At 41.0% G+C, this 14937-nt stretch overlaps 1 protein-coding gene across 20 annotated transcripts in view; it reads left to right on the top strand.

Annotated features, from left to right (window-relative positions):
- TENM2 (teneurin transmembrane protein 2) overlaps positions 1 to 14937 on the top strand; it is a 961638-nt gene that overhangs the window by 820617 nt on the left and 126084 nt on the right. For 17 of the 20 annotated variants that reach the window (XM_054079360.1, XM_054079361.1, XM_054079368.1 and 14 more), the window contains one exon: positions 9909 to 10031. The exons of the other annotated variants lie outside the window; for them this stretch is intronic. In XM_054079360.1, the coding sequence (XP_053935335.1) occupies positions 9909 to 10031 (123 nt within the window). The remainder of the gene's footprint in view (positions 1 to 9908; positions 10032 to 14937) is intronic. 20 annotated transcript variants of the gene reach the window in all.

Below are 14937 nucleotides of genomic sequence, written 5' to 3'. Positions count from 1 at the left end.
ATTGGTGTGATCACACTGAAATCATGTCCCTACTTGCAGCTTGCATGTCCTTACTGGGAAGATGAGAAGGCACCAATGCAGGAGAGCAAACTTTCAGTCTCTGCTTTGTTAGAGAAATTATTTTTCCTGTTAAGGCAAAAAAAGCAAACTTCAGACTGGGAGAACTGCCAAGAATAAGACAGATATAAGATTAAAAATAGAGTATTTCCCAGTTATAGTAAACTTAATAGAATATTTCCCAGTATAGTAAGCTTAATAGAAATCATAGAAAGATAATGGAAAAAAAAAATCTCAAAAACATCACTGAAATGGATAGTTGTTTATTTTTTTAAAAGGTACCGTAAAAAAAACCATAAAGGAATATGATTTAAAAGGCTGTAAGTGACTGGTTGTACAAGATGGGATGTGTCCCTGCCTATGGCATGGAAAATGGAACTACATGATCTTTAACGTCCTTTTCAACCCAAACTATTCCATGATTCTAAGATATTTATCAAATAAAATTTGATTTTCATGTATGTTTCTATTCTGGAACTGTAGGACATCTAGTCCACAATACACTAATAACATCCACTTTGCAAGGCATACAGAAGGTCTAAATCTTCCTAAATGCTAAATATAATCTGTACCTTTATCTCAATATCAAGATATGTTTTGGACTATATTTATAAATACCTTTTGAAGTTTGTCATGGAAGAACTGTTACAGTGCTGAAAATGAATGAGAAGCTTTGGGAGAAGCAATCATATTTACTTCTCAATTTTGGATTTGTTTCTTCTTTGTAACTAACTTTTACCTCCAATAATTACTTTGTGTAGAGAGTAAAACCTTAAATTTTATCATTCATGCAAAATTTTATAGTCAGATGATTAAACTAAATTGTTCTGTATAATTTTTGTTAAGGGAAGAATACACTATGTGAATAAAAATTATACTTTTGCACTGTGGACAGATATTTGGGCATTCATAATGATGCAGTTCCACTTCATTTAGTGTACGCTAAGGAGGAATAAAGATAAAAACTATTTTGTTATCAATATGGCTAACAGATTGAGTCAAGGTCTGAATGCTTTGGAACAGTTAGGTTATGAAAATCTTGTTCAACATGTTTGTAGAGATTAGGGCAGTTTTGGAAGATGAACATAGTTGAATAAATGTTTGACATGATATCCCTTAAGGTTACAATCAGTATTAGAAGTAAAGCAGTTATTTTAATTCTTATAAGTTCAGGCATCGGTGATTTGAGAGAGTATATTTGTGTCCATATTCCTTGAAATGCCAGTTTCAAGTCTTAGCAATGTTCTTCCTTCTCTTGGAAAAAGAAGACAGACAAGCTGGATACTTTGTTTATGATAATGACGTCTTTTAGGTGTGAAATTAAAATTGGATTCAATTTGCTTTGTATTAACATTACATGCTCACAATTGCTAAAAAAAACCTGAGGCTTTCCATTGTGTTTTAGTCAAGAGCATCCCTTTCTGCTATTCTAAGCCTATTTCAAAAGTGGCAGTGTTTTGGCAAGGCTGGTAAAATGGATATTGTATAATGTGATTTAGGGCCTTCCAGGCTGAAAGATGCTGTATAAGGTAAATAAAAATATAAACACTTTTCTTATTAGTTACAGCCATCTAGTTCAGATGCAAGACCAGAAAGATTGCAGCCTTGACTCTTAAAATTGCCCTAAGAAGTGAGTTCATTTTATACAGTCTGAGGAACTGATTAATCTTGTGCCAGTTCTCTGTGCGCCGTACAATCTAAGGCCTGTCATGAGAATAAATGAATAGTGCGCTGTAGTCAGCTTTGCTTTTAAGGTCTTTGTCGTGAGATTCCAGATTCCGAATGTCGCATGCATTGCTGCTACTCTTCTTCTGACAAAAAGATCGCTCAAAGTGGCACAAAATCAAAACATTTCAGTAAAGAGGACTGAAATGAGAGAAGTCAAATGTCTGAAACGGGGGTTCTTCCTCAGCCCTGGCCAGAATGGTGCCTGGGGGACTAACAGCCGCCCAAGGTACAACTCCTGTTCCTGCAAGCTCTGCTTGCCTGTTGTTATCCTTGGATCCAGGTCTTCACATCTTCCAGTTTTCCTCACCCCTAAAGTAACTGCAAGTGTTTGTAAGCTTTTCAAGTATTCTGGAAGTAGAAAGTCTGAAGTTGGACATAGAGGAATGAACTTTCAAAGCATTGCATGGCAGATAAGCACAAATCACATTACTGCTAATGGGATTTGTGGGTATATCTTTCATGCTGTGCTTTGAAAATTCTTTCCATTCAGTTTACTGATGTGCACGGGGAAAGAAATCAGTCAGCTTGGAGGGGCATGTGACCAATTGAAAAAAAAAATTACTTTTTTGGGATCCCCCTATTTCTTCCATATAAACACAGTGACATTGAACTATCTTATGGCCCTTCTTCCATCTCCTTTTTCATCTTTAACAGCTTTTATTGAAAAGAAAGCAATTAATATATCCCAGCAGAAGTTTTGCCCCAATTATAACAATACAGTCATTCATAGATCCTTTATGGTATTTCTATAAATGCTTCTTGGTCTGGATGCTTCATAAAGCAAAAGCCCTGTTCTAGACAATTTATTGTCTGAAAGGGTTTACGTTCTGAGGGTCAAATTATGCCTAAGGATTGCTTTCTTTACATTTAAGACTGTGTGAATTCAACTTTCCTTTCCTGTGTATTTTCAGGAAGGCACAATGTCTCCCTGGTGAGTGGACAGAGCATGCAGACGTTTCTGCACGGTGCTTTCTCTCTCACACAGCAAGTACTATTCTTACAAAAGTGCACGAGCAAGATCAGGGTCTGTCTCTCCTTCCCTCTGCTTATGTCTCAGAAAGTGAGGTGCTTAAACTCAGGTTTTGCTGTGACTGTGTTTATAGGGCCACCCTTGGATTCGAAAGCTAGAAAGCTGTATTCTTTGCAGCTCTGAGACAGCTGGCAGAACCGATAGCTGGATATTTATTGCATTCAGTGTTGCATAAACCTCCTCAGTAATCAGTCCTCACAGCATTCCTCGTGTAGTCAGAAACTTGTAGATGGGTAACACCTAGAAGCTTGTATGTGAGTAACAGTATCATATTAATTCAATTGATGGAGAAGTGAAAAAAAAAAAACAAGTAACAAGACACACAAATACGCAGCAGCGCTCTTGTAGTTGATGGAATTCCCCATTTTTAACACCATAAACCAAAAAAAAAAAATCGGTGAGGCTGAGAAATGAAAGGTCTTGGTCAATGTTATGCGTAGGATTAAAAAAGACAGAAAAACAGTTCTTTATTGTGTTCTCTAGCCATAATATAGGCAAACATATTGTTTTAATGAAAATAGTGTGATCTGTTAATTCTTCAAGTTGTGTATTTTGTTTTGTTTTGGAGTTCGCAAATGAACTTTTAATTTAAATTTGTTAAGAAAACAGTGCATACCGAATAACATACTGATGATTAAGATGTTTCCTGAGAATGACTGCCTGTATACTAGCTGTATACTGACTGTGCTTGTATTTATTCCTCCTGCTGCAAATGTGGCTGAAGGCTGGCCAGCAAAATTACTGGGCAACGGATGGCCTCAGCCTCTGTGAAACGCCTATGACTTACTGAAATCTGACTTTATCAGGCATATTTGTTGCCAAATCCAAATGTTGTGGGACAGGACTTTTACTGATGTGCACAGTGATGAGACACCTTGTACATAAATAACGCTTGCAGAACTGCCCATCTGATGAAGCCCAGCTGTCTCTGTGCGCTGTTTCCTTCAATCCTAAGACACATTAGCAAAAGAATCTCTGCTGAGATTTAGTCCAGCAAATTCTGTTTGTGTTATTTGTGAACGACCTTGTAACTTCTTCAGATGTGAAAGAAGCTAGGGAAGGCTTCTTTTTTTTTCCTTGTTATAGCTCCCCAATAATCTGTGCTCCTCCGACAGAGACCTAAAAGCAGTAGTTAGAATCGAGTGTAGCATTTCCAGGCACTATGCAAGTTTTTTCCCAAGCAGCTCCTCTATTGCTCTTTTCTGACCTTCAGACCCCTGCTATTCCTGTCTCAGGCATCTCTTGAGGAGAGGTTGTCAGTTGTGATGAATTGTGCATTCATTTTGTAATGAGGGCAAGTAATCACTAGGGAATAACTCTAACACACTTGTTTCACTTGTGACTTGGGCTGAACTTGAACCTATTTCTTCAGAGGAATAGTAATACAATATTAAACTACTGTGTTGCTAGTCCTGTAACTGTTATTTTATGAATACTAATTGAGATCAGCAAGATCAATTTCTGCTATTCCTGGAGTTCTTCTGCATGATCAAGAAGTAGTAACTGTTCTAGAAAAGAACAATGAGTTTCAGCTGAATAAAAAATTAAACTTCTTTTGCTTCATGCAAATATTGTGGTGCATTAAAACAATATACAGACCATACGAAATAAAAAATAGATGTGCAGATAGTTCTTTGAATAATATATGCTATTAAATACATGCTGCTAAGATTTATTCAGTACCTTTCATTTCATCATGTCTATGATTTATTAGGCCTGATTTGGAAATTACACTAATGTCGCTTAAGTCTAAGTAAGCATACTGGAATAACAAGTTTACATCGTTGTTTGCCTCACGAGTGGATGGAAAGGAAACTCATAGTGTTTCCACTCCCCTGTAATGCAATAGCCAGCATAGAGCAAATGTGCTTTTAGTGTTTATTTGCTGATGTTTTTCATTATGTAATGGACCAATTTCTTTTTCACATGAAAACATGCTGGCCTGCTACAATTAAACATAATATGACTAGATATATCCTGACAGAGTGAGGAACCCATAGTTTGATGGTTTCTTTTTCAATGACAATAATTTTGGGTTTAGTAAGAATGACAGCTTGGAAAATTAATAGTTGGAAACAGTCTGAATTCTGTTCACTTTTATAATCTTCCAATTTTTTAGTTGCTTAGGCAATACGGAATTTTCTAACCAGCAAGCAGTACGTATCCCTCAGACCTCAACTAGGAAGATGCAGTAGGAATGGGAACAACAGCGGATTGTTAATCTGCACGCTTCTCCCCTGAAGAAGGAATACTGTATAGTAAAGGCATAAGTGCAAAACCAGAACCTGCCATGACTATTCGCAGACACAGAGCTGTACTCCAGGGAGTTCTGTAGCACATGAAGGCACCAGAGGTCTTTCATTTTAGAGATACATGGTCAAGAGAGACAGGAGACCATAAAGGGAAGACACAGAGCTTTCTGAGTTTGGAAACCATTGTTCATTAGACTAAACTCTGAATGGAGTGGGCATTGGGTTTATGGCCAGAACGAGAGAAAATAGCGCAGAAGAGGAATCTGGGGACACGCCTGAGTCTTAGAGAATATTCAAGAAAGTTTTGCATGTAAGTTTTGTCATTCTTCTGTGGATTTGTATACCTTTGGGGATTTCTTAAAATACTGTGTGATTCACTCTAGCAGCCTCTATCTTATGCAAGTCTTAGATTGATCCCTGACAGCTCTACCACCTGGAGTGATGAACTAGTTCTCTGCTTTTGTTCTTGCTGGGCATGCAGGTTTAGCTTCTAGGTGCTTTCACTCCGTGTATATGTCTGTGTTGCTGGGATGGAAGTGAGAGGTTGACTATTACTTTTTACCTAAACCTCAAAGGTTTAACTTAAAAACTTACTGTTTTTATTTTCTCATGTTTTAGAGAATTCACTATCCTGAGCTACTGCATGCTGATGTTAAATGAACCAGATAGATTCTGACAAGTTGAATGTTTAAAGATCAGGTATTAGAGACAAGAACTTAAAAAATATGCTTCTATGTTGAGGTGGGGAAAAACAACCAAACCCAAATAATACCTAGAAAACATCTAAAAGTGCTCTGTAAAATACTATTTATGAATACAGCATACATATAATATATAAGATGGCACTTTTTTATGTTTTAAATCTTCAGGGATGTGTTTGTCCCTGAAGGTTAATCTATAAACCAAATGTGGAGCTTCAGAAATGCATTCAAGTAAGTGGGCTGTTTTGCAAAATCAGCGCTCATCTGGACCAGCTTTGGATCTAGCTGGATATCCCAACTCAGGCATCTGGTGACTATCCTTGGGAGGAAACGTGGCAAGTAGTGTAATATCTGATCTCATTGGGGAAGAAGGCAAAGCCACAGCATTCACAGGCTATTTAGTAGTAGTTTCAAAAAAAAAAATGAGGAATACACACAACGGTAAAAATAGGAAACAAACACAAATCTGCTAGCCCACATTTCTCTTCTGACAAACATGCACTCAACTTCTGAGTGAATCCCCATATTTCTAATTAAACGGGCTTCTACTTATTCCTTTGCTGGAGGCATTTTTGTTTGATTAACAGAACAAAAGGTTAATCATGTAAATTTGCTATCTCATAGCGTTTTGAAGCAGGAGAGAATAGGTAGCTCCTTGTTCTCCCTGCTCGGCTGCCAGTCAGGTTTGCTATATGCAGTGCAAACACGCAGCTTTCCCCTCAGGCCCCTGTGACATACTTTTCTCGAGGTATTCTTGGTAGAAGGTGAACATTCCTCGTGTTTGTGACTTCGGCTGTCTTAGCAGAGTTTTGTAGATCACATGGAGGGTACGTGAGCTGTGCACGAGATTGTCATCTTTTGTCTGTAAGAGACTATAGCAGATGTGCAAATCCCTGCACTGTTAGGAAGGAGCTCTAATTGCTCATACCTAATGTGCATCTACAATTAAAGCATAGAGCAATAGAGTTATCAATGAAATCGTGGAGTGTTTGGAAGCAGGAGGATCAAAGTTTTTTCTTAATATCATGTTAATAAGATCTTTTTTAATTCCTTGTCTGAATTTACCTGGTAATTATAAGTTAGCAGCTATAATTCTCTTGGATAGACTATTAGTTACGATTTCTTTATCCCTTTGTTGTAAGGGAAGGTTCACACTTGGAGCAGCTGGCTTTCATCTCTGCAAGTGACCTACATTTATGGTTATACTCGCAATTAAAAAAAAAAGCAACTTTGCACAGACACACTGACAGTATAAAACACAAAAGTCTAATTCTCCTCTGTGACTTGTTTTCATTTCGTGGCTCTGCAATTCACTTGACCTCTATGCACTTTTGCCAAGCGGGGCGGAGGGGGGAGGCAACCAAACTCTGCCTTTGGAGCCCTGGTGTGTGCGTGGGAATTGCTGACAGCACAGACACGCCACAAGTTGCTCTGCTACCTTAGTCCCCCGGCCACCTCACATATACAGCACAGCTGATGTCTCTCACTCAAGAGGAAGACGCTCTATCAGATACCGACTCGTGTGCTGTTTGAGCTTTATGAATAATTTTTCAGTTTCATTGCCATACTGAAAATCAGTTGCCCGAAATAAGACCGAAAAAGCCTTTTAAAATGTTTGTTTTGGCGAAACAAAAAAGTTACGATTGGTTAAAACACTTGATCGCACACAACATTTTTGTATATTTTCCAGGAATTATTAAGCCTTAGCTAGAAATACGTTTTGAGTAGTTTCTCAGCAAAACATCCTTTTCAGGTTCACCCTTGGTATTTTTTTAAATATCAGATGCTTTAATGTATTTTAATTTTTTTTTTCTAAGAGAACAAAAAATTTGCAAATTCAGCATGAATGCCAAATCTGGCACCTGCCCTCCTCACACATAAATGTCTCTTGATTTTAGTTACTATTCTTAAGACATCTGCTTGGTCCATAGGTTCTAGGGGAAGGTGATGTGATGAGAGCTGTCTTGCTGCTCAGCTGCCTTTGTCAAAAACATGGAGGTCAAACTCTGCCTAGATTGTGTGCTGAGGAGTTTCCAGGAGTTGGGGTAGATGGGTCGTAGGGATGAATGGTGCTTTGGTTTGTTTCCTTGGGTTTCATGAATATGTATATGACTCAGTCACATCTAGATGGATTCCTTGTATTCAAAGATGATCTAAGTGATGTTTTAAGCACTGCATAAATTGCAGTTCCTGTCTTTTGCCTTACCTGTTCCTAATGTTTAATCACATAGCTGAACACATAGCTGCATGGCCACTGATGCTCCATTTGTGATCGCACTAGCTCTTCTACAATTGCTTGTAACTGGCCACGAAATATTTGCTAATTTTATGTGGGTCTGACATAGCAAAAGAGAACAATTACAAGGATAGCCAGAATTGCATGTATTTTCTGCCCCATAACTGTCAGAAAATCTCCTCAAACACCAGTTTAGTGTATAACTGAAAATGCTGTTCTCTGTAACGTGTTTACAAAAGATGTGACACATCCTTTATAAGCAGGAGAAGTGCTCGTGGTGGACACAGAGTACGTGAATACAAATACCTTTGTGGGCTTTTCTCTCCCTTGCCATGCCTCTATATTGGGAGAATGCCATAGGGGGTAATATGATGCAAGTATGGAGACGTACGTGGGTACCTTTTGTTTATACAAGGTGACGATGCACATAAACCCACCAGCTGAACTATTCTGACCTGTCAAGTCTCATGCATTACGCACAGGAGCTATTCAATTAGCCCCTACCGCACTGCTTAGAACTCGTGCACCTCTCAAGGTGGTGCCATGTCCTTTCTCCTGCTCCATATCCTTTGTGTCCAGTGCAGCTGCATGGCCTCTGCCATGTGGGTGATATCAGCTTTGGGGTGGCCGGAGAGGTTACGGTGCTGCAGCTGGAAAGCTCTGCCGGCAGACAAACCTTCCCCAGCTAGGGCTGCATTGTGTGGCCCAGACGGATGAGTTTCATGCACTGGATGGGAAATAAATGTGAGGTTAATGGCTCGGGTTTGTCAGGTCAGTTTAATCTACAAAATGAAGACAGAGTCTCTAAATCTCCTTTAAATGTCCCTGCCCATCACAGAGGGGCTGGAACTAGATGATCTTTAAGGTTCACCTCAAACTATTCTATGATTCTATCATCTGTTGATAAAATAAGTTGTGATAAATGCAAAATAACTGCATTGCAATGTCATTAATATATATTAGTTGGGTTTTTTTGTAATCTATGCTATCTATGTGGCTAAAGCTAATTTTATAGTCAACCTGTACTTTATCACATATCATTTAAGATCAGAGCTGGTGTTTGCATTGGTGCTTTGTTTCCACGTCATGTGTGAATGGGAGAAGCAATGTGGGATGGCAATGTGAGTGAAGTGCTCACCTCTCTGTTTCGATACCCGTTTCGCTATCCCTCTGTTTTGACACCCCTTTCGACACCCTTCCATTTCGACGCCCCTCTCTTTTGATGTCTCTCTGTTTCAATGTCCCTCTCTTCCGATACCCCTTTTGATGTCCCTTTCTTTCGATGTCCCTTTAATATCCCTCTTTCGATACCCTTCACTTTTGATGTCCCTCTGTTTCAATGTCCCTCTGTTTCAATGTCCCTCTCTTTCGATATCCCTCTTTTAATGTCCCTCTCTTTCGTTACCCCTCTTTTGATGTCCCTCTGTCTCGATGTCCCTGTTTCGCTACCCCTCTCTTTCGATGGCCCTGTTTCAATGTCCCTCTCTTTCGATGTCCCTCTCTTTCGTTACCCCCTCTTTTGATGTCCGTTTCGATGTCCCTCTCTTTCGATGTCCCTCTCTTTAAAAAATGTTCCTCTCTTTCGATGTCCCTCTTTCAATACACCTCTGTCTCAATACTCCTCTCTTTCAATGTCTCTCTCTTTTGACCACCCCTCTCTTCTTTCCTCACCCCTGCGTTTCAATGTCCCTCTCTTACCACACTCCTCTCTTTCCACACCGCTGCGTTTCAATACCCCTCTCTTTCCACACCCCACACTGTCAGGTTTTTTCCCTTTTCTGTTTCTGCAATTCTGAAGCTCTGATAACAAAATGAGACAGGTCGATGCGAGCCATCGGGGCTTCCTCTTGCGGTTGTCGCTGCCGCGTTCGCTGTGGCGGTGCTGACCGCTCTCTCTCCCGCAGCCATGCACCTCCTGGGGCTGAACTGGCAGCTGCAGCCGGCGGACGGACACACCTTCCACAACGGGCTGCGGCCCGCGCGGCCGCCGGCGGAGGACGGCGCGGCGGCGCCCCCTGCGGGCAGAGGTGAGGCGGCGCGCGGCGCGGCGGGGCGGGGCGGGGCGGGCTCTGCGCTGCGGGGCAGCCGCTCCTGCTCAGCGCCGCACCGCAGCCTCGCGGGGGCACAGCACCCACAGCATCAGTGTCACGGCGCCCCCCGTGTCACAGCATCCCGGGGTCGCAGTGTCACAGCACCCACAGTATCACAGCACCCCAGAATTGCAGTGTCACGGCGCCCACAGTATCACAGCACGCCGGTGTCACAGTGTCACAGCACCCATCGCACTACAGCACTCATCTCAGTACGCAAGCATCACAGTGTCACAGCACCCACAGTATCACAGCACCCCAGCATTACAATGTCACAGCACCCACAGCATCTCAGCACCCCAGTGCCACAGTGTCACAGCACCCCAGTATCTCAGCACCCCAGCATTGCAATGTCACAGCACCCTCAGTGTCACAGCACCCCGATATCTCGGCGTCCCGGCATTGCAGTGTCACAGCACCCACAGTATCACAACAACCCATTACTGCTGTGTCACAGCACCCACAGTATCTCAGGACCCCAGAATTGCAGTGTCACAGCACCCAGAGTATCACAACACCCCAGCATTACAATGTCACAGCACCCACAGTATCTCAGCACCCCGGCATCGCAGTGTCACAGCATCCTCAGTGTCACAGCACCCTAGCGTTGCAATGTCACAGCACCCCCAGTGTCACAGCACCCCGATATCTCAGCATCCCAGCATCGCAGTGTCACAGCATCCACAGTATCACAACACCCCATTATTGCTGTGTCACAGCACCCACAGTATCTCAGGACCCCGGCATTGCAGTGTCACAGCACCCACAGTATCACAGCATCCCAGTATCACACTGTCACAGCACCCACGGTATAAGTCATAACACTACAGGGTCACAGTGTTACAGCACCCCAGCGCCGTGGGGTCACAGTGTCAGCATCACAGCACCCACAGTGTCACAGAACTCCACAGGGTCACAGCATCGTTTAGGTTGGGAAAGACCTTTAAGATCATCAAGTCCAACCATAAACCTAACACTGCCAAGTCCACTGCTAAGCCATGTCCCTAAGCACCACATCTACATGGCTTTTAAATTCTTCCATGGAGAGAGGCTCAACCGCTTCCCTGAGCAGCCTGTGCCAATGCTTGACAACCCTTTCCGTGAAGTAATATTTCCTAATATCCAGTATAAATCTCCCCAATGCAGCATCAGACCATTTCGTCTCATGTTATTGTTTGTTTCCCAGCAGAAGAGGCACACACCCACCTTCCTGCACCCTCCTTTCAGGAAGTTGCAGAGAGCAAAGAGGTCTCCCCTCAGTCTCCTCTTATCCAGGTTAAAAAACCACAGTTCTCTCAGCTGCTCTTCACAGCATTTGTGCTCCAGACCTTTCACCATATTCATTGTCCTTCTCTGGACACATCCCAGCAGTAACAAATTAATTCTTTATCTCCTAAAGAAAAACTGTGTTTGGTGGAGGATCCCAGAGCCAGGGCAATGAGAAGAAGGAGGGAAAATCTACACATAGAAATACTTTTTTAAACTGAGAAAGTATATATTAAAAATACAGAGAAATACGTGTCTGAAGAGGATTTTAGTCATTTAAATCGAATGATTTTTTTGCTGCTGAGGTTCAGGTGTTTTCTTTGGCACATTGTGATAAGGCTTTCCCTGGTTACTACAAAGATGATAAGAAGACAGAACATAACATTTCCATTAGTCAAAGCACCTCACAGTGCACTGTGAAGGTGGGATGAGGTGACTGAAACAGAAGAGAAGTAAGAGCACTTGCTGGTGGTCAACAGAAGAATTTTGCACAGAGCTGAGTGTGCTCTCAGGACACATGTGCTTCATGTTAAACTTGCTGATTGCCGGAGCAGGTGTTAGAAACAACTGCTAACACAGGATACTTGCATGGGATGTATTGGGGACAAAAATAATAATAATAAAAAAATCCGTTAAAATAGAGCTGGGAAAGGAAACGAAGTTATTCTTTGGTGTGCCAAAGCATTTCACAGATTTGCTTCTCTTTTCAAGAAATACTGCACCTCAGCTTCTTCACATTTTCCAGGAAGGGAATAATTCTGGTTTCCTTATTTTCATTAAATTCTCCATCCTCATGATGGCAAAATACTGTAGATTTTCTGAGAGCAGTTTGTTGGCTTTCATCTCCGACTGACTGTAGGTCAAACTGGACGAACAGCACAACCCTAAGTGCAAGGCAGAATGTTGCTATCACTGCTGAACTTCTTCCAGATTGCGCACAGGTGAGCGGCCCTATGGTTTTAGGCAGGAACCTGAAGAGCTCAGGTCTGCAATTATGGTCACTTAGCAGACAACTGCAGTGTTTTAACACCTTTCCAAATTCCCTCCCCTGCAGCTTTCTCTTGCTATCTCTGTGCAAATGTAGGGCAGCAGGATGGTTGAATTGGAATGTGCTCACCTGCCCGGGGCACTTCAGTGCAGATTCTGGCAGTTTATCCCAGCCCCTCTCTAATTAGCTTTGCACATTTGAAGAGGCTGAGATGCCGGCTGTTTGGGGAGCGGTAACCTCCTGTAGAGGAGAGAAGGAGACAGAACTGCTAGGAAAGTCTTAAATTGCTGCACTTAGCTTTCCTCAGAGCATGTTGGAAGAGTTTACTTGTTCTTCTGACATTTTGTAGAAGGTTGCTGAAATGTTGATAATCTGGGGGAAGCGGGGAGAACGATATTTAGACAAATAATCCTCCTCAGTGGAATAACATGAGTGATAGAGTTGGATGAACGCAAGGAAAATCTAAAAGACAAATTCTCGTAGCGGGGAAGGGTGAAGTTTTTCTGCTTCACCTTTTCTTTTATTATGTCCAAGATAATATTGCTATCCCAGCAGTTTTTAGGAAAGCCTCTGACAGCTTTTAACACAACAACCATTTCAGGTCTCAGGGCTCTGGCTGTGGAGAGTGACCTTTCTATAATTGACACAACTCAGGATGAAGCCATTCTTTTCAAAACATGGGTCTCCCCAAGAAACCTTTAACCCCTAAACTGAGAACGGCCACTTAAACACAAGCTGTGCCTACTCAGCAAGCAAGCCATTTTAAAGTAGAGAAATTTGAAAGGAAAAAAAAAATCAAAAAAAAAAGCAAATATTTCAATTTGATCTGCCTGCTCCTTATTAAGAGACTAAGTCCTGATATGAAATAATAAAACTGCAATTTAAGAGAAATATAAATTACTTTATTACTGCGTTTTCCTATCTCAATGAAAACAAAATTCACTATTAAAATCTTAACACAGTTGCGAGGTTTTTGTAAACACACACTACGTCTCACTAATACTGTGGATGCCTGAAAGGAGTAGGCGAGTGCAGTGGGTAGAAAAACACCCAGTGCTGCTGTAAAACTGCCCGGGAAGTCTGCTGTGTTCGAAGTGTAAACAGAGCACAGGTAACTTTTGGGGTTCTTGCCTTCGGGTTCTGGAAGTTGTGCTGAACTAGGGATTTAGATTGAGACAAAAGTAAAGAAAAATGCCTTTCTTAATACATACTGTAAGGTGGCATCCCTTCATAGTACTTGAAAACCAAAAAGTTGGCACTGCTACGGGATTGTGGAATTGCCACAGGGATGAGATAGATGGTAATGACATTGAAAACCTTTCTGAGAGTGAAGCATATTTGCCTGTTACAGTTGCAAAAGGATATTGTTAGAATTTTGGTGTAATAAATCTGAATTAGAGGGAAAAGTGAATAAAAGAAACCACAAAAGCCATGTTTGGGAATAATTGCTTCTTCACAAAGAAGTGAATGAAATTACCTTCTGGGATTTTTCTGTGCCTAGATTCTATTCATCTATGCCATAAATACATTCAACACTTGAAATTATGTAGTAGGCTAGACTCGAATTTCCATAAAATATGTGATAATATGCCGTTTCCTTTCTAATTGACAGAATATGCTATAAAAGTCAACTGTAATCATTTCAGAGGGCACCTAAGATAAACAACTCTGTGGAAAAGTCCAAAGTAACACCAGCTGCAAAGAATGCTTTAGTGTAGAGTTTTTTGCTTATGACATATTGTGTTTGCTCTAGTCACAAATTTAGCAGATTTTCTGCTAATTCAAAATTGATAGTACTCTTTATGTCGATTATTGCTATAGTGAGGTTCTATAAAGCTGAAAGACACAGTAACACAGACCAGGTTGTGGTCTCTGATCCTAGAAACCTACTTTTTAAAAGGCAACGAAGATAATTATGGGCAAGTAATGTGGACCCGAAAGATCACATCAGTTACCATAACTATGCTGCTAATTGGAAAGGTAGATTTGAATGTTTGTTCTGATACTCATGTAGTTCAGTTTGTGTCTCTTTGGAGCAATCAATTTGATCCAGGCTCAGGCTCAGTTTATTTCACCAAGTCTGCCACAGTGTGTGGATTTCAAAAATACGGTTACAGTTAATTAAATGGTAAAGTATGAAGTGTCATGAAGAATTCTTTTTTTCAGTTATCAAAATCAGCATTGTAAATATAATGGCAATAATTTAAAAAAAATTGCTATTAAGGTTGACGTAACGTTACTTGCTTGAGATGAGAGAGGAGAAAAACAGATTTCTGTTAATCTAGCAAAAATTTGCCTTGAATAGATATGGAAGGCTACACTCAGCAGTCATTGCAAAGCTGTAAAATGATGTTGAGGCTTCTGCCAGATGCTGCAGCTCTGAGTCACATTTTGGTTTGCACACATAAATGATTATTCTCTAATAGTTAAGATATTTTATTAGCAATGCAGCAGACAGGCAGCATTAAAGGAATAACGAAACTATTAAATAGGAAGATACAGCACCCTTACCAATTGATGAGTTGGGGTTCAGGTGCAAATAGAGTAAGTTCTGCCTTGAATACCTGAGGCACTGGTGCTACCCTCAGC

This window comes from Cuculus canorus, chromosome 14 (assembly GCF_017976375.1).
Source record: "Cuculus canorus isolate bCucCan1 chromosome 14, bCucCan1.pri, whole genome shotgun sequence".
Classification (NCBI taxonomy): Eukaryota; Metazoa; Chordata; class Aves; order Cuculiformes; family Cuculidae; genus Cuculus; species Cuculus canorus.
The sequence above is the reverse complement of the archived record's forward strand: the minus strand, read 5'-3'. Positions and strand labels throughout refer to the sequence as shown.